The sequence below is a fragment of the Vanellus vanellus genome (genome assembly GCF_965231255.1).
Source record: "Vanellus vanellus genome assembly, chromosome: 18".
Classification (NCBI taxonomy): Eukaryota; Metazoa; Chordata; class Aves; order Charadriiformes; family Charadriidae; genus Vanellus; species Vanellus vanellus.
Window position 1 is genome coordinate 7,487,535 of NC_138923.1, and position 19,573 is coordinate 7,507,107.

The window sequence follows — 19,573 nt, forward strand, 5'->3', positions numbered from 1 at the left end:
TGTTCAAATTCATGTGTGGGCTTTTTTTTTTATTTACAATAATGCCTATTGTAGAGAGGTCAGATTAGTAGCAAGAGGCTTTTGTTTTTAACATGCTATTTTAACTGGCTATTGTAAACACGTCAGCTGAATTTTGAGAAGCGCTTCAATGGAAAGGTAGAATACTAGTCTCTATAAAAATGTTTTATACGTGAATTGGAAAAGGAAAGGCAGAGATACCTACATAAAAAGCTGGGAGAAAACAGACGATGGTAGCACTGGTGGAGCGGTTCTGAGGTAGGGCAGTGCGGGAGAAACTCGGGGTGGCATCACACAGATCACTGAAGGTTCACCTGAGCAAGGAATCTGGACAGAGCAGTAAAACTGTTTAAGCCCTGTTTGTCTGGTTATACATTACTAATGCCAGTGGTGTTACTGATCCCCAGGGATCACCAAATAAGCGGTAGTCAGAGATCCTTCAGCATCTTCGTCACTTGGGCTTTCTTCTTAGGTGCATGAACAAACTTGGAAAGTTTTGCTGGGCTGATGTAGTCATTCTATGTGCAAACGTCAACAAGGACTTTTCTCACCCTCTACCTGTTACATGGCAGGTACTAGTAATAAATCATGAACGTAATTGCCTTTTTGTGTAACGCTGTCATTGCCAGGTAAACGGAGAATGTGGTCATGTGGTCGGTCTATCTGGAAGACTTGTTTTCACTTGTCCTTTGGAGTAGTTACAAGCTGTCAATGAACAATTATTGAGACTAAAAGGTGATTGACTCAAGAGACAGTCTGAGGTGGCTTCTAAGGGGCTGGGTGTGGGATGTGGGCTCAGCTCTAACCCTGCCAACCTTGGACTCGCATTCTGCCGTGCTTTCTTTGGCATACCATAGTAAAGCTCTCATCGCAACATGCGTGACCCACTGAAGTTGTATTTATTGCAAACAGTTTTGTAGACAGTGTTTTGTGTGTACATGCCAAGAAGGTAGAGTTTAGTAGCCAGGATTTTAAAGCTACTAGTCCGCTCAATCTAATACGCACTGGTATCTTCCAAAAAAGTTTGGCACATTGTATCACAGAAGGGTAGGGGATGGAAGGGACCTTCAGAGATCGTCTAGTCCAACACCCCCTAACCAAAGCATGTTCACCTAGGGCAGGTATCTAAGAGTGGATGGAGGCATTTTATGGTGGAGGATCTAAAACCCAAAGGAAAACTGGAATCTGTCAGACAAAGCTGGAGCAGCCCCCAGGAAAACAGGCAATACTGCATTTGCTGTCAGATCAAAGCCCAGCTTTGTTACAGCTGTGTCTATAGCACATGCTGTGGTCGTTCATGGATTTCAACATATAGGCTTCTTTGATCATTTTCATATACACATATTTTTAATCAGGTAATGGTGTTAGAATGTGTTATTTCACTATGTGAAAGATGTCATCGGAAGAGAGCTGCATAGTGTGGTGGTGCTCTGTGGCATGGACCTATTTTTAAGCATAAAGACAGTGACCTGTGAATGCCCAAAATCCCATGTAACCTTATCACTATGAAGAAAAACGCATCTTACAAATGATGTTATTCTACTTTTCATTGCTTCATACATCCAAAGACAGCAAAGTGCTTTACAACCTGCATTGGGTTAGTCTTTATAACACCTGTGGGGAAATTCTCAGCTGCATTTGCAGAAGAGCAAGATAAGGCACAGGTAACTTATAACTGTAAGCAAGAATCTGCTCTTTTTCTTACTCCTTTGTTTTAACCGCTAGTTTGTGCTGCTTCTGTTTTCAAGTGATGTTTTCCACCCCAAAACAGCTGAACATGCCTATCAAAAAATGCCCAGTGTTTGGGGCTTCAAACTCTGTTATCTTCTCATGTTTTGAAGAGGATTTTAAAAATTAAGCTCTTCTTTTAGATGTGTAACGAGCACTCAAGCTGTTTTTAATGGTATCGCAACAAAATTAATTCCAGCTGCTAACGTCGTGGGATCATGCCAAAACTCACTTTCTGCTCATGGAGTCCAGTCCTTTCGCTGCCACTGTCATGCGTGTGTATGATCATTCTCTTTTGGAAAAATCTGTCCTCAAATTTTGGGTAGCTTTACGAAAGTAAAGAATAGAGAGCTGTCTGCTAGAAGACGCTCAAACATGAAGGCAGTTGGCTAAATAGGTTTATGCTCTTGTATGAGCATGAACAATAAAGGCTAATGGATACTGGATTGCATTAGCAAGAGCAGAGCCAGCAGGTCGAAGGAAGTGATTATTTCCCTCTTCTTGGCGCTTGTGAAGCCACATCTGGAGTACGGCGTCCAGCTCCCTCCTTCCCCCAGAACAGACACTGACACACTGGAGGGAGTCTGGTGGGGGGCTGGAGCAGGCGGTGCCCCCTGGGGCCGAGGAAGTTGCCTTCGCCCGGTCTGGAGAGGGTACTCAAGGGGTCCCAGCACACTTGTAACCACCCAACTGGTGACCAGAGAGACTCTTCTCAGAGGTGCACAGCAAAAGGAGGAGAAGCAACACTTAAAACTTGCAGCAGGGCAAATCTGGATAGATATAAGAGGATAAAAGGTGTTTCATGCTGCCCAACAGACTCAGTTAAAGTTTAGCTGCAAAAAGCCTGGAACAACCCGATCTAGATAGCTGCCCTCTGAGCAGGAGGTTGAACTGGAGACCTTCCCAGTCTGCTCCCAACCAAATTTGTTTTGCTGTTCTGCAACAGAGAGCCTGAGTTGAAGGTTGCATCAGTCACTCTGTAGTCCAAAAGTCTGCACGCTTTTCATGACTGATTTTATTCAATGATGTGTACATGACAAACAAACATGAAAGGGATTAATAGATGTCAGCCGTAAGAGTAGCAGGGTTTGTGTGACACTGCCAATATGGCTTTTATTTCTGTATCGCCAGTTAATTTCATGGCATGCAGGAAAGGCAGAGGATATTTGCTCTGAAGCATTTACAGTTTGCCATGACACAAGAGAGGAAACGGTGAAGGATGAAGTTTGTAGCAGAGGGACCTCACAGGCTTGTCTGTGTGGAAACATAATGGGAATAATTTGTTTGTCTACAGAGGAAGTTATGCCGGGATAGCTCTTTGTGCTGAACTCCCCAAGTGGATGTCTTTCGCCTACAGTGAGGTTCTTCTGCAAGTGGGTTAATTTAATTTGAGATGAGGCATTCTTCTTCAGGAATAAGAACCCCAGGAGTTCATCAGGAATGTAATCCGCGTTAATTCTGCTGGCGCTCATTGCATTAACTGGAATTGTAATGGCTGGGTGGTGTTCATGGGGGGCAGCCTTTGTACTGCTGGGGAATGCTACGGGGATTCTGCATTCCTACAGCTGCAGTTGGAGCAGCAGCATAGGGATGCTCCTCACATGGAAAAGAAGTTGCGTGCAAGATGCTTGGTCTGCTCTCACAGTGTTACTTCATCCCAGTTCCCTAAACATGACACTGGGCCTAAACACGTGGTGATGGAGCTCCTCCTGTGATTTATATAATCTTTCTCCTCCAAATCTGCTTTTAAATCTCTTTTTTGTCTTTTTTTTCTTTTTTCTTTTTATCTTTCTTTTTTTTTTCTCCAGTGCAGTTCTGCACAAATTCTCTGTTGCAGTCTCATCTGAAGTTAAGTGGACAGGGAACAAATAGATAGGCGTTGCTTTCTCTTGAAACTTTTGTGCTTCTATAAAATAGAACTCTTCCTCCAGAAGTGGAGGGAGGAAGGGAAAGCATTGGGAGAACTTCATCATTATCTTTCTAATGCGCGTACAGGCTGCCAGAGGTGGGGGATCGGGTCTGTAGCTTCGTCTGGACTGTCTAAGTTGACAAAATGTTTTAAGTTCTCTTGCTGTTTCCTTGTTTATTAGATGGGGATATGCATGTTCATCCTCTCTGAGAAAAAGTGTGAAACCACTTTGAACAGCACGCTGTCCTTACTGGGATTATTTCTCTGCTAGAAATAATGTGGCTTGTGGTCATTCAAAAAATGCAGATGCTATTATTGCAGTTCAGTATGGATTGAGAGACCAAGGATTTCTTTCCGACCTGTCGTTCAGGCATACACCCCATGGATCAGAAGTCTGAGGCAAAGTAATGCTGTAAAATAATGTTTAAAGAGCCTGAGCAATGTTTGCTGTTTCGGAGGCATGGTCCTCAGATGCTGGAAGCATGTGGAGTTTCCCCTAAAGTATTAAATGTTTGAAAACGTTGGAGGGCAAAAGAGTGCTAGCTAGTCAGTAACCTTGCCAAAATAAACTGTCAGATCTGGAGGGAAGCTTTCAGGGACAAAAATGAAGATTTGCTCCTTTGTTGATCCTGTGTGTGAGACACCAAGCGCTCCACACGTTCCAGCGGAGTTTGTGATAGGGATGGCTTCCCAGGCCGGTTTCCCCGGCCTCGCTATGTTGCACCCCTGATGAACTCTGCACCCTTGAGCACCTCTTGCTCCGAGTAGCAAAAGCACCTACAGATTTGGGAAATAAAATGGGATTTTTGAGTAGAAAAAAAAAAGCAATTGTATACACCCCCCCCCTCATTTTCTATCTCCTTTATAAAGATATATAGAGAGAATGTATATACACATAAAATGTAAGTATATGTAACAAAAGTGATGGTTGTTTTAGAAAGGAGAGACACAGTAATGCTTGAAAGTAAAGTGCCAAAACCGTATCAAAACTGGAGAGCCGTAATTAACATGTAGCCTTGAGAAACCTGCAAGGGAAATGCACTTTTTGTGGGGGAAAAGAATACTTAGGCAGTGGGAGAGTGAAAACTTTTGGCCCCGTGTGCAAGAGGAGTGGTATCCTGTGAGTGTAATTGCATGAGCTGAGATGTGAATCCGTTTGCCTGTAATTCTCACAGAGATGCTACGACCGCATCTTCGGGGAAGGACCTCCAGCTCCCCTGCAGTTTTTACACTGGTTTACGAATGGGCATAGCTCTCAGTTTGCTTCTCCCTGTTACACGGGCGCAGTATTTAAACAGTTCCCTTAATAAGCTGTGAAACGACATGCTTTTAAGATTTTGACTATTTGCTACGATTCGCTTGGTTTAACAGAGCGGTGCAGAAAGCACCAAAGCAGCAGCGTTATTCCGTAATCCTGCCTTTCCCCCCATCCCCAAACCCAGGAGGGCTCTCCTGGGTGGGGGAAAACTTGTTGATTTTCGCCCCGGCGGCGCTGGGAGAGGCGGCAGGCAGGGTGCAGGCAGGAGGAGGGTTAAGGAGCGAGGGCGTTTCTCGCTTGCCTGATGTCATGGAGGCAGGCAGCGGCTGAAGGGGGCCCTTTGTTGGCAGCGGAGCCCCAGCAGCCCTGCCTGCACCCAGCGCCCGGCGGCAGGCGGGCAGCTGCCGCTAACTGCGGGCAGCGGCCACTCTGCCCAACTTGGTTGGCTTTGCTTTCTTCCATCTTTTTCTTTTATTTCTCCCCCCCCCTTTTTTTTTCTCCCCTCCTCTCTCCCGCCAAAAGAGTTGGGAAGGAGGGAAGATGGCTGGAGTTAACTCCCCGGGAGAAGAGATGCAGGGCCCCAGGATTTTCCGCCTCTCGGGCTCGCCCTTGTAATGGTTTTCAGAGCGCTGGATTTCTTAGACTTTCCCTGGATACTTTGTTTTAGACTTTCCCTGGATTTTTTTTTTTTTTTTTAGACTCTTACGGGATTTTTTTTAAAGACTTTTTTTAAGACTTTTACCGGATAATTCGACAGTGCAAGAAGAAGAAGCTGAAAAGGGAAGGGGGAGGGGAAACCAGACAGCCAAAGCCAAACTCTAACAAATGAAAATGTTGGAGATTTGCTTGAAGTTGGTGGGTTGCAAATCGAAGAAAGGGCTTTCCTCCTCCTCCAGCTGCTACCTGGAAGGTGAGTACTCAAAGGGACTGGGGTCGGGCCGTGTCCCCCCTGGGGGACAGCAGCTCCCGAGGGGACACAGCCCAACCCCACCGTCATCCCAGACACAAGTTTTATCCCTTGCTTGCAAGTTGGGGCCAGGCTTGGGGAGAAGTTTGGTCCTGGCCAGCTTTAGGCTAGGCTTTTGCATGTGGGGGCGAGAGAACCGAGTGGTGTACGCGGCATCCAGACCCCAGGTGACTTTCATTAACTGCAGTATACAAAGGGAGCGCGGCTCTACCATTTATGGTTGTAAAATGTCAAGTGATCTTATTGCCGAGCCCATAAACAAAGCCGTATCTTCAGGCCTCGGCTTTATTTTTTTTTTTTTGCCTGGAGAAGGATTTCCCTTATTTTGGACACAAGAGGAGGATGGTAAAACCAACTCCAGGCTCAGGAAGAAAATTTAGATGAGTCCATCAGTAAAATATTTTCAGTATGCATTAATACATAATCTCTTAGTTCATTTCAGTTATCCCCTTGTAAGTTTGCTGTCCACACGCACTCGTTTAACTGAATTTTCTTGCGTGATTGCTTTTAAAAGGTGATTTTTTGAGTCACACCCCTGGTTATTTGTAGGTGTTGAGATGTTAAACATATGGACCCGACGAGTTCAGATTGAAAGCCTGGGCGCCAGAGGCACCGTGCTGGGCTGGGGGACTTTGGGCTGAGGTCTTGCTTGGGGTGACCTCAAGCAAGTTCTCCACCCCAGCGTGGCTTCACACCCCATCTGTGGAGCATCATTATGGGTCCCCCGAGCAGTGCCGGCCCCTTCGCTGCGCTCGCAGGGCTGTGTCCATCCCGCCAGGGCAGTCTGGGCTTCTTCAACTTCTTTTGTGTTGCTAAATGTTGCTTCAGTAAAAATAATCCTCATGCCAGGACGACCGTGCTAACTCGTCAAATCAGAGGCATGAAAGGCAGCAGCTGATTTGCTGGGGCCTATCGCAAGTCGCTGTTGCTCAACTCTCGAATATTCAGTGGAGAAATGATCCTCGGAAATTCATAGGTTAGGAATCTCAAAATCTACAAATGGGTTCTCGTGGCAAACCCATTTGAAGAAATTTTGGATCAAGAGTCTGTACTTATCAGATGCATTTAGTGGCTCTAAAGCATTTTCTGTTGTCTAAAATCAAAGAGCAGTTTCCACAGGACACTTTTTATTTATTTAAAGTTTCAGAAACTTAATGGTGGGCAGACACGTACAAGTAGTTCTGATCTTTCCTATGCGACTGAATTCTTCTGTGATCTTTTAGGTCTGTAAAACCTCTGTGTCCCCAGCCGCTGGCGTTGCTCGGGCACGGCCGGGCTGCGTGGTGAGGAGGAGCTCCGAGCTGTGCCGTTGGATCTTTCAACACAGCCCTGGGAGAGCAGGCAGAGCATCTGGGGCCTCTCTTCCCTGCAGACGTGAATGCTAAAGGATGATGTTACAAGGGTGTTACCCTGACTGTTTTTGCAAGTTTTCTCTTTTGTGTGTGTGTTACAACCGCTCCCCCCCCCCCAATTTGCAATCCAATTGCTTAATGGGATTAGAGCATAGTTTGACTTGCGCCATATAGGCAGTATTGAGTTAAGAATGTGATCGTTGACACAATAAATACTGTAGTCTTTCTGCCTTCTGCTTCCCTGACACTGTGGTTGCATAGTTATTTTTTATGATGGGATGGGAAACGGGCATTGAAACAACTTTTAAACAACCTTCTATCAAAGTAGCTCAGTCTTATTTCTCAGCTCAGCATGGGGCAAAACCAAAGTCAGCATCCAAGCGGCATGTTCAAAGTGAACAGATGTGGCAACTGCAACCTTAATGACAGTTGGTTAGGATGTAGGCAGCCCAGGACCCACCGGAATCAACTGTATGTCTCTGGGAAAGCAGGGTGAGAAGTGAGGATCTGTACGTGTCTGGACGGGGGAGGAAGTGGAAGGGGAAAAAAAAAAAAATAGGCTTTTGTATTATTCTTTTCTCAAGGTGAAGGTCCCCGTGTGGTATTCCTAGGCAGCTTTCTTATGAAAATTATTGTGATGTTGAAAGGCCTGTTGAGGACTCTTCAAGAAGAGTAGTGGTGGCTTGTCCCAAACCCCTGTACTCCAAGGGCACAAGTGAAAGTATTAACCTGGAGAAGATAACAGGTTTTTACATACGGATTTGTTAATTTTGATAGCAACCGCTTAGGCTTGCAGTCCTACGAAGGCCAGACTGACAGATCGTGAGAAGGGGACAGGCTTGTGGCAAGGGCCACAAACTAGTGACCGTTGCTCCTGGATCCCTAGGAGCAGCATGTGACAGCCAGCCCGCCATTCCCACGCGCGTCCCACGGCCTCGCTGAAGCTTCTGAAAAGATGAAGGAGATGATGGTGATATCATTGGAGGATTTAACTCTGCTCTTGTTACCTTAGTTGTATGGGAAGCTGTTGAGGACGTGGTGGGGAAGCTGAAAGTTTCTTTACTATATAGTAGACTATAAAACCTTAAACATAACTGCTTTTATGCTCTGTTAATTTGCAGGAAGGAGGATTGATTGTAGAATCCTCTTTGGTGGTGTGGGGGGATGGCAGGTGCTGCATCCCATTGCTGTGGGCTTTGCCTGCTCGCTGAAGTTGAGACATTTTCTTAACTTGATCAAAAATAAGTTTAAACTGGTTCTAATGATTACTAAGTTTTCATATTGATGTTTGGGCTGGCTATTTTTTGCCTTCGTTTCTATTCCCAATAGTAAATATTATTTTAAAACGTGAGATCTGAATTTCTGTCATCTGCTTTCTCCTTTCTGCCTGTGCCAAATTGAATAATTCCTCACCCACTTCACACCAAGAAAGGGTAAAGAGTAGAAGGGAAGAGGCACAGCACGTACTGCTGCCAATCTGATCTGGAAAACAGAACGTGTCCATGTCCCAAATAGGGGCTAAAATAGTCTTGCTGCCTTTTTGGGCTTGCTGTGCCACTGAAAGGCAGAAGTCTTGTTTAAAACCTGTCAGCGTTCTCTGTAAAGCTTGAAAACTGTTTCTGTAAAGTTTAAAAACTGTTTTGGGGACACTAGGAAAGTCCTTTGTTTTCCAACTGAAATGATTTCTGTCCTGCCAGCTGTCAGATTGTCTCTATCTTTTTTTTTCCTTTTTTTTTTTTTTTAAGCGTGTCTTGTTACAGTTAGAGTAGACGAGCCTGGGGAGGAGCAGCAGCCTGTAGCTATTGCCCCATTCCTGGAGAGGTTTTTTTTATGCGTTTGGGCACGTATTGAGCCAGACCCAAAGCTGCAACGCCAGTGACTCACCCTGCCCCGGTGTCGCCGGGATCAGCAGGCAGGTCCTGGGTCAATCTGTTGGGAAGAGCGAGTATATTAAGATGGCGTTGCTGCCTCCCAGGGAAGAGCCTTCTGTTTGTTTCCTCTCTTCCTTGGCCATCTTCTGCTCCTCACCTCTTGGCCTCTCATCTACCATCACTCAGCAGAGTTCTTGCTTTTAAATATGTTTCTGGCTTTGTAATGGCTTGCTAGGTATGTGCTTGTTCCAGCAGTTCTTGCCTGTCTCATCCTTATTAAGAAATCTGGCTGATGGTCCTCACTGCCATTTCCCGTCGGTCGTGGTGAGGAAAGGATTATAATTTCGTAGGAAAAGCTGTAACTGTCTTCAGACCTAGCACTGATCATCCACAGGAGTGTTAGTCCTTCCCTGAGCAGCCTGGGGCTGCTTAGTAAAAGAGGGAAATGTAACAGTTGAAGCTCAACGATTCTTGCTTGGTGCTTTCTCTCCCCTGGGCTCAGAGATGAGCGAACTTCACTACTTTTGCTCCCTTAGTAAGGAAACCGAAACAAAAATTGTAAAAGTGAAGTTTTCAGAAATATGCAAGCGGCATTGAAGTTCACTTGGATGTAGTTACTCTTTCCCCTTCCTCTCCCAGAGGTTATAATCTAAGGTCAGGCAGCACCTTAGTAATGAATTTGGAATAAAATCCAAATTTCTGCCATATTTAGCATATTTCTGCATATCCCACTATTCCACTCCATACATCTACAACTGTGATTAGCTGGTTGGAGAAAGATGGTATTTACCACGTCACTAAGGGGTTATAAATGGAATAAACTCAGAGAATGAACTGGAGTGGAACCTGCAGGCTAATGTAAGAGTGAACTTTCAAAAAAAAACCAAAAAACAAACAACCCCACTACCAAACCAACCAACCAAAAAACAACAACGACAAAAGCCACAAGATGACAGAGTCATCTCTTGGAGGAGTGGGAGAAGCCACATCACCAGGGGAGCTTCATGTTAGACAAGAGAAAACACTGCAGTTGACAGTGAGAGCCTGTTTGCGCGTGGGCGATGGAGCAGGAGCCAGGGGTGGCCTTGTTCTCTCGTGTTTGCATTCAGCAGGATGGTTTTCAGTATTTCGAGTGCCAGAGGACCCTGGTGGCCGTGCGAGAAGGGGTGCAGCCTGCCTGTGGGATGAAGGCGCCTTACTGGGGGTGGAATTAGGGTAGCACAGCTGGAGAGACTGGCCCAGCACCGGGGGAGGGGGTCTGGCTGAGAGGGGCTGGATCTATTTTTTGCAATTCTTCATCTCTGTATAGAAATGCACAATATTTAAAAGGGGATCATTTGTTCTCATGCTGGCTGTAAGAACGTGGACTTTCCAAATACCAGCCAAGAGTAGAAGCGACAGCGATAGCCTTTGTTGCAGGAGGTTGTATGGCCTGTGCTATGGAGTGGGTGACAGGAGAGGCTGAGAATGTTTTCACTAAAGGGATAAGTCTGAAATAAAGCATGAAATCGCCCTTCTTTTGGGAAAGATCTGGTTTACAGATTTTTTTATTTTTTTTTATTTTTAAATCTGTATGCCATCAGGCAGAGGGAATCTGTGAGGGCCACTAAGGAAATACTGGGACAGAGAGGCAGCTGCTCCATCATATGTGCTCAGAGTCGAGAACATTTGGATGTACTAAAACTGCATAGCTATTCTGCCATTTATCATAATTTCTTCCAGGGGAAAAGGAGAGTAGAGGGAATGTAGGGAAAGCAGAAGCTTTACACAGCGTGTGCTTTACCTCCAATGAGATTGCTAGATGCGTTCTGTGCTCCCTTGCTCCAGAAACCTCGTGGAAAAAAATGCCAGCACAGTTTGTAAGACCACAGGATGTTTGTTTTCTAGGGAGACAGGAGGTCTCTTCCTTCCCTCAGGACTGCCCGGCAGTCAGCTGTGGAGAAGCCGAGTGTAATTCTGTGCTTCTGCCTGTTTTCCAACCCTTCCCTTAAATTACTAAGGAAGTTTGCTTGCGTTGGTCGAGACCAGAATTGTTCCTATCTGAGAACTTCTTACAGTCCCTAACAATGATTCATGACTTCATATAAACGGTAATTAGCAGGAGATAGTTAATGCTTATGAAACCTTCTAGTGTGCAAATATAAATATCTCCTGGTAAAAACTTAATTTAAGGGGGAAATGAAGACATTCTTATGGCTAATGCCTCAAAATAAAAGCTGCTCTTGTCTTTATTTCAAAGTCTGCTCTGCTTTAAGAGTCATCATTTAAGTTGGTGTTAGTGGAGAACTGAATTGCAGCATTGCTGTGGGACTCCTCCCAGGAATCCAGGTGTCATCTGGAGCACGCTATCATCAAAGTAATAAATTACAGGCTTGCTAGGACGCAGCAGAAGACAAAGTGGATGTGTGGAAGGAATCACAGCGCAGAGATAACAGATTGAGTTACGCTCACTTCCTGCCCCCATCGCCGTGCCAGGATACCCTCCTGTAGCAGCCAGGCTGATTTACTGGGAGGAATCTGGCCCATGGAAATGCTCAGCAGTGCTGTAAAATTGTAGTTAAAACCAGCAGTAGGAGGTGAAGAAGCTGTAGTGTGTTGAAAAAAGCCCTCAATACGTATGAACAGCAATGTCTAATTCCTGCTCTGAAGGACTGTAATGTCTGGGCAAATTTACTAGAGAGTACCTCAGAGGGATGAATGCTGCTGACAGCCGGCTCTACACGGCTCCCAGATGGACATGTCCTGTCTGCTTCTCTCGCTTCATGGTTTTGTGTCCTGAGTCTGCTGACAGCCCCCTCTTGGGGCCCAGACCTTTAAAAGTGTGTTTTGTCACGGTCTATCAAGCTTCTGCTACACTCGGGTCACCACAACTCTGCTCTTTCCTTCATGCTCTTCTTCGTGTTGACTCAGGGCCTCATCCTCCCTTTCTTGCTGCCCTTCGAGCTTCATTCAGTCACCACCTTCCCCACCCCAGTTCTTAACTCGGGGTTCCTACCTGCTGGAAACACCAGCCCTAACCCAACGCAGGCGTTGGGTCTTGCATCTCCCCGTCGTGCCGTCCTGCCCGGCAGCGTTCACACGCGGTGTGCCCCTCCGGCGGGGCGGCAGGGCTGAGCTGGGGGCAGTCGTCTTGGAGGACACGAGCCCATCTGTGCGTAGCATCCTATGTATTCACTGCAGGACTGGTGTAGTTTTCCAGCTTAGCAAATTCTCATACATTTATTTAACAGCCCTTGCCTTGGGTTTGCAGACAGTTATCACTGAGTCAGTGTTCGTAGGAATGCCACATCGAGCACAACCAGCCTTCCTTGACTTTCACACCGCAGCTTGTCAGTGTTTTTGGTGTTTGACACAGTGTTGTCTCATAGTTTGAATCGAAGCGCATACCTTGGCGTCTGTGTGCAATGAGTCAGTCCCAGCATCGCCACGGCCTGGGCATGAGGGAGGGATTCTTGCAGAGTGCTTGGCTTTTCTCCAGCATCCCCATCCGTGGCTGTGCATGAGCCGTCCTTTGCTGGGCTGCGATCGCGCTGGAGTTGGAGGGGAGCCTGCCTTGGATTTCCTGCCTTCCTGTTGAATCAGTCCCCCGTGGGGGAGGCATTTTCCTTCCTAACAGAGGTTATGGTCCGTCCCACTGTGCAGCATGTACTGGTTTGTACCATATTTGGGGGAGAGCATCGCTCCGCGCTGAGGTTGTGTATCTGCTACTTGCAGCTCTCTGCTGTCTGTCTGTTCCAGGTGTTTACTGATGGTGTAACTCCTTGGAGTCTCTCCAGTCACTGCAGCGCCCTGTGTTTGATAAGGGAACTTAATGGGCTTGACAGGATCAAAGCGTTTTCATGGTAAAATGATTATAGCTTAATTTTCTGAAAATAGATTTTCTGTTTCTCTTCTCATTGTCCCTCTTGAAGCAAACCCAGGTTGTTAAAATGTATTCTTCTGCAGGAAACAGGAGGGGGAAACAAGGATGTCAAGGTGCTTTAAAAAATCACCCAACACACCGCCACCTTTTCTGACTGTGGTATGGCCAGTGGAATCGTTTAGAAAGCAGAATTATTTGACTTCTATGGTTCACTATAAAAATATATCTCCCTGCAGATATGGTTTTCCTAGGAAAACAGGCCTAACAGCGTGTCTGTTTGCTGTTCTGCGTTCTGCCCACATACATGATCTTACCTCTTCCAAAGAATACAGTAGGACTGGTATTCATAAATAACCACCCAGAGAGCCTTTACCAGTGGTGATCTGACCAACACATTGAGGACGCCAGATTGTCTGTGGGTGAATAGTGGCACTTTCACCACCAAAGCTTAGAAAATAAATGGTATTTGTTATTGTTTGTAGGGTTGGGGATTTGGGGTTTTTCTTAAGCATTTCCCCACTGGGAAATGTATTTTGGACCTGTCCCAATCCACACTTGACTTCCGTACATTTTCTGGTGTCAATCATATCAATTCTTCACTGGTTTACTGGCACAGGTTCTACTGGATTTCCAGACCAAACAAGCAATAGGGTTAAAAGCGTATTTTGGTGTGATTGCATCTATGGCAGCCCCTTGCTAGTGAGTATTACTGTGCTCCCAGGTGACTTGATAATGTAGAAAACATTTGGCCTGGGATTTCTCCCTCCAAATCCCCGCTGCGTTCGCCTGCGCAGAAGAGGGATTCAGCAGTGAGTGGGGGGAGCAGGCGGGGGCTGATGCTGAGTAACGAAGAGTAGTTTCGTGGCACAAGGGACTGGATGCGATAGTGCCGTGTTTCCTGTCCCCATAGAATCACTGACGCAATGGTTCGTGTGCGGTGCTGTGACCTCGGTCAACAAACTCGCTAGATGGAAAATAACCCTTCAAAAACCAAAATTCTCACAACTTATTGTCCTGGGTTTGTGCCAGCACAGTTACCCGTGGGGCTGCCAGCACAGACAGGGGGTGGCATGTTGGAGGGAGGGGGCACAGCTACCTGGAGCATCGCTGCCCCAGGCTCTTGATTCATGGTCTGGAGGGGAGGGTTTGCAGGAGCTATTGCAATAAAATGCCCTGATGTACTTGGACTTGCCTGATACTTCCTGAGTATTACACATCTAATGCGCTGCAATGTATAGAAAACTTTGGCAGTTGGTTTTTACTCACCTGTGAAGCTCAGATTTTAGGAATTTCTTTTTCTGGAGGTGTCTCAGGGTTCCTAAAAATGTAGAAAGCTCATTGTGTGAAGTACGCTTGCCGCTGTGCTCTCGTTTAAAGAGCGACAGGCAGGAGAGGGGGTAACAAAAAGGCACAGCCTCGTACTCAGATAAGAAGAGAATGATTAAAAATACTGTGAACGGAAGTGCGTGTCTCATTCTTAAATACCATGTCTTATAAATCTCACCCTGCCTGGCTCTCTGTGCTGCACATTCTGGTGATTTCATTTATAGGATAATTAAGGGATTTACCTTTTAAAAGTCTTGGGTCTGTTTTCAAATCTAACCATTCCAGCAGTTAGGCGTGAGCCAAAGGATTTACAAGCAGCAAACAGCCTACGTGAGCAGCATTTGCTGGAGGGAGGGAGAGGGGGATGTGTGCCATGGCAGGCAGGAGCTGGGGGCTCGGGGCAGGCTGGGGGACGGCTCTGGGATGAGGGTGTCCTGCCTATGTGGCAGAAGATCTGCATTAAAGAGCTGTCCATATCTGTCCTCTGACGCATGAGGAGCGCACATGTCAAGAAACAATGCAAATTAGAAAATCAGAGTGCGTGGGTTAACCAGATGGCTTTTATCAGCAAAAATGAACCTGATTTCCCCCCCTCTATCTCTCTTCCTCCTCCAGAAGCCCTTCAGAGGCCAGTAGTGTCGGACTTTGAGCCCCAGGGTCTGAGTGAAGCAGCTCGCTGGAACTCCAAGGAAAACCTTCTGTCCTGTCCTAGTGAAAATGACCCCCATCTCTTTGTTGCACTGTATGATTTTGTGGCGAGTGGGGACAACACTCTCAGCATAACTAAAGGTAAGGCAGCTGGGCAGAGCGGTGCTGGGAGTGTGTGAGAAGGCGTAGAGAGAAAAGTCACTGTGGAATAACTGAGTTATACACTAAACCCTATGGAATATTTTTACTGTGGGAATTCTTCTTAAATAAATACAAATATTTCATGACATCATAACCTTTTAAAAGGTTAAAACTGTCTGAAGTTTTTACGTTGGGCAAGAAACTGCCAAAACTAAGGTCTCCATTAGAAGCAAAAATTTGAACTGAGAAATTAAACTAAACTGATTTTAGAGGCTGGCCTCTATTGTTTTCATAATTCTCCGAAACACAGTGCCTGTACAACAAATGACTGTACAGATACACTGTTTTCTTACTCTGCCCTTCTGTTTGTGTACTCCAAGTCACATCTGCTTACCTTACTAATTGAAATTATTTTTTTAATTGTTTATCCGTTCCTGTTCTCTTTTAGCCCCATTGAGCCAACTCGGTTCAAATAAAATTTGTTGGATTCCTTTTTTAAGCTCAAGCAGTGTCGGAGGTGGTGCAGAACTGCACGAGAGCCTAACAAGCTCCTGAAGCGTGCATGTGACTTCATTTGGCTTTGAGGGGTCCACTCAAGCTTAAAGAAACACACATGCTCCCTGCTCAGTCAGATACCTATTCTTACAGGAGATTATTTAATGATCTGTTAGCCAGAAAGAACCACTCTTTGTCCTCAGCTCCCAGGTTTGCCATGTCTAAATATATTTTCTTCTTGTGCTAAGGTGAAAAGCTCCGTGTCCTGGGCTACAATCATAATGGGGAATGGTGTGAAGCCCAAACGAAGAATGGACAAGGCTGGGTACCCAGCAATTACATCACCCCAGTGAACAGTTTGGAGAAGCATTCCTGGTATCACGGACCAGTGTCACGTAATGCTGCAGAGTACCTTCTGAGCAGCGGTATCAATGGCAGCTTTCTTGTGCGAGAGAGTGAGAGCAGTCCAGGACAGAGATCTATTTCACTGCGATACGAAGGAAGGGTGTACCACTACAGAATAAACACTGCATCCGACGGAAAGGTAGGCAGCAGGCTATCCAAACCATGAAAGAAAACCTTAGCAGTGTACTTTGTCCACTGACTGTACAAGGTCAAGTAGTAGCGATTGAATCGAGCAGTTCTGAACCCTGATCACAATGTTCATCATCTGTGGTTACAATGGACTGTGACTGTCACGTCTGTGACAAAACAGGTTTACTCCTTTAGCAAATTTCTGGCGAGATGTAATACAGCTCAATAGTGAAACACTTTAAGGTAGGAGATGCTAGAGTTATGTTGGAGCTGCGTGTACTAGGTATTGGTAATAAGATATTCTGAGGATGAATTCTTGTCCCATATGTTCAAAAGATACTCTCTTCGGCTGCCAAATCAGAAAAGTCAGTGCCTGTTGCTAATAATCCTGTAAATATTAGGGACAGAATGCTTTTTGAGCTCTTCTGCAGTATTTTTAACTACTGTTTTAATTTCTCTACAGTATTTCAGCGTGATCATTGGAGACGGGTAGGCACTTTCACTTTTATATGGGCCCAGTCTCTAGTTTCTTCGTTATTTTTTTCCCTAGATCGTTATGTGCTGTAGTGGTGTTGCAATGCCGTGCTTTGTGGATGCTGCAGAGAAATGTTCGCATTAAAGTGTAGTTTTCCACAGATTTTTGTTTGAATTTCATGGAAACATTTCTACTGGCATTGGATTTTGGAAAATCTTGTTTTTGACGAATCTATTTTAAGCAGTGTCTCTTTAGATCCTGTGCAGAAGTTGAAGTGTGGATCTGGAGCACGGTTGCTCAGGCTCTTCTTGCCAGCATCTAGTAGATGACAGATTCTGTGCCATTAAAATACTTCAAAAGGAAAAAATAGAAAAAAATCAAGTATACTAGTGGCCTAGCATGGCCAATTTTCCTTTTTCCTGCAAGAACTTTATTCTTCTTACAGCAATATTGACAGCAAAATCTTTAATATGAAAACATAGGGAACCAGTACATAGTGTTTGCTATTTATCAGACTCATCACTCTAAAACCTTTAATAAAATAAACGTACTTTATTCAGTAATGAAGTACGTTTTGTCTGCTTTAACAAACAGATCATAATTGAGACAATTCTGGCCATGTTGTTTAAGGCAACATATTTCCAAGTTACAGTATTTTGATTCTTCCTTTCTCCTCCTGCATAGACACACTCGTGGTCAAAATCGGCACTGGGAAATGCTGACGTGCAGCATACTTGGAGGACTACATGGCAATCTGGAATATTATTCCTCCTCCTGTCTCTGTAGTTGATATTCCTTCAATTCACATTGATGCTGGCAGATGAGCAATGTTCACATGTGAACATTTTGAACCCGGGCCTCCTTCAGTTGGTGTAAATAAGCATGTGTCCATGATGCGATAGCACATGTTCTCCATTTTAGCTGTAAAAGGGTTTGGCATATGAAGGCTTTCATCCCAGCAGAGCTGTTTTCATCCCCAAAACAGTTCTGCAGAGCTACAATAATCTGTCCAGGTCTGTATTAGCCAGGTTAACTGTTCGTTTTCCACTAAGTTGCTTGAATTGGTGTCTTTGAGAAAGTTGCAGGTCAGCACAACCCACTAAAGCAGATCTGCAGCTGATGGTGGTTGGAAATAAAAAAATCAAGAAGCGGCGTTGACCGAGAGCTGTGGCTCCCGGGCTTTGGCTCTTCATGCAGTGCTGAGCAAAGAGGTAGCCACAGTCCTCCCAGTTGCCGTGCCGAGGGCCAGCATTCCTGCAGGAGGGGAGGTTTGCCACGTCCATGCATCAGGTGCCGCAGTTTGCAGCCTGGCGTGTTAAACCCCATCGGTTTCAATTTGCATTAATGAAGCGGGCAGTGAATTGCGACAGCTCAGCGGGAGACGTGCTGCCCGCTCTGCTGCCGGGCTGGGGGATGCTGCGCTCTTCCAGCACCCTGTCCCTGCCTGTCAAAGCAGAGGAGCTGGGAAGAGAAACAGCTGATATCCCGGCTTTTCTCTCTGCGAAATGGAGACTGCTGGAGCAGGTCCCCCGCTCTGAGCTGCTCGTGTCGCACTCTATTACCCGTTTCGCAGCAGAGCGTGGCTCTGCTGAAGGAAAGCTCTTACCTTCAACTCCCTGAGCACCTGGGGCCTTCCCAGCCTGCTGTATCATCAGTCAGCCTGTCCGGGGAGTTTAATATCTGCAAGTGCTGTAGTAAGGATGAATGGCTTTGGTGGGATCATATCCTGCAACTGAAAGAACACACTATCGGGAGAAAGAGGTATTGGAGAAACGTGTGGAACAACCGCTGGCCGGTGCGGAGGTGTGCTGTGCGTCGCGCAGCCTTACCCAGGCTTTTTCTCGGGGGAATACTGAAAGGAATGTGAAGAGATCGGAGGTGTATATGTCTTAATTTTAGCATCAATCTTACTGGATGCATCGGGGTTCAACAGCTTTAAAAAAAATAAAATCCTCAGGGAATTTTTTCTTGATTTCCGAGTTTAATGGGTCATATTCTTCTGGATGACCTTTTAATGCTTTGGTTTAGGGAAGGCATTAAAAGTGACCTTTCTAGATTTGGCTGGCACAATGCAGCTAGTCATCTGGTAAACCACTTCCGTGGTCCAGAGGACTTGGTTTTCCTGACTTGATAGTACTTGAGGCAAAGCCTCCTGTTGAGTAACCCAATTGAACAGGCAGCGTTGTCCATCCAGTTCTTCAAATACTCCGAGCCTCAACATTAAGGACACAGGAGACATGTCCTGTTTCAGTCTCTTGGAGCCTCCAGTGGCTCAACTGGATGCAGACTTGCTCCCTTATCATGGACCTTCATGGATTTTTTTGTGTGGATGTTCAGTTTTATCTGCTGACTGCGGAGGGGGAACCCTGTCAGGTTAAGGATGCGTTGGAGGTTAGTGTGAGCCAGTTTAACCACCCTTATAAAATATACTAGTGAGGAAAAAGAGTTGTGGTATCTTTTGGCCACACAAGTTGCAGATGTGTGGCTGACTTGTACAAGCAGACCCCCCTTGGAACAAAACCGGTGTTACAGTTTGACCGATGATACACAAAAATTGCCCAAATAATGCATCAACAACGTAGCTGGGAAGCAAACTCTGAGTCCCTGTGCAGCCTCGTACGCTGCAGAAACGCTGAGCCCGTTACCTCTGTACCAGTACAGTTAGCAGCAGCAGCCGGCCGTTTTCTTGGGGGAAATTATCCAGCAAGCAGCTTGAGCGAGGGCTTGGTAACTGGGGTCAGCGGAGAAGGGAGGTTGCAGTGAATAATCAGAGCGTGTATGAGACTCGCTGGGCTGCATCGGCAGCATGCCGTTCATAGCTGCTCCTTGCTTCATCTTGTGATACATGCTTCAAATTCCAGATGAAGATTTAAACACAGCATAACTGATTTCCAGTAGTGCTGATGGGAAGTAAGGCCTTCAGAAGTCAGTGTTGAAATGTAATCACTGAGAGGTTAGAAAAACACTGCCTACAGAATGAGCACATTTA

The 19,573-nt window shown here is 45.8% G+C and overlaps 1 protein-coding gene across 1 annotated transcript in view; it reads left to right on the plus strand.

Annotated features, from left to right (window-relative positions):
- Positions 1-5,280: 5,280 nt before the first annotated feature.
- The window catches only part of ABL1 (ABL proto-oncogene 1, non-receptor tyrosine kinase), a 33,620-nt gene continuing 19,327 nt past the window's right edge, over positions 5,281-19,573 (plus strand). Inside the window, exons 1-3 of the mRNA XM_082492601.1 lie at positions 5,281-5,823; positions 14,907-15,080; positions 15,824-16,119. Of these exons, the coding sequence (XP_082348727.1) occupies positions 5,739-5,823; positions 14,907-15,080; positions 15,824-16,119 (555 nt within the window). The 5' untranslated portion in view covers positions 5,281-5,738. The remainder of the gene's footprint in view (positions 5,824-14,906; positions 15,081-15,823; positions 16,120-19,573) is intronic.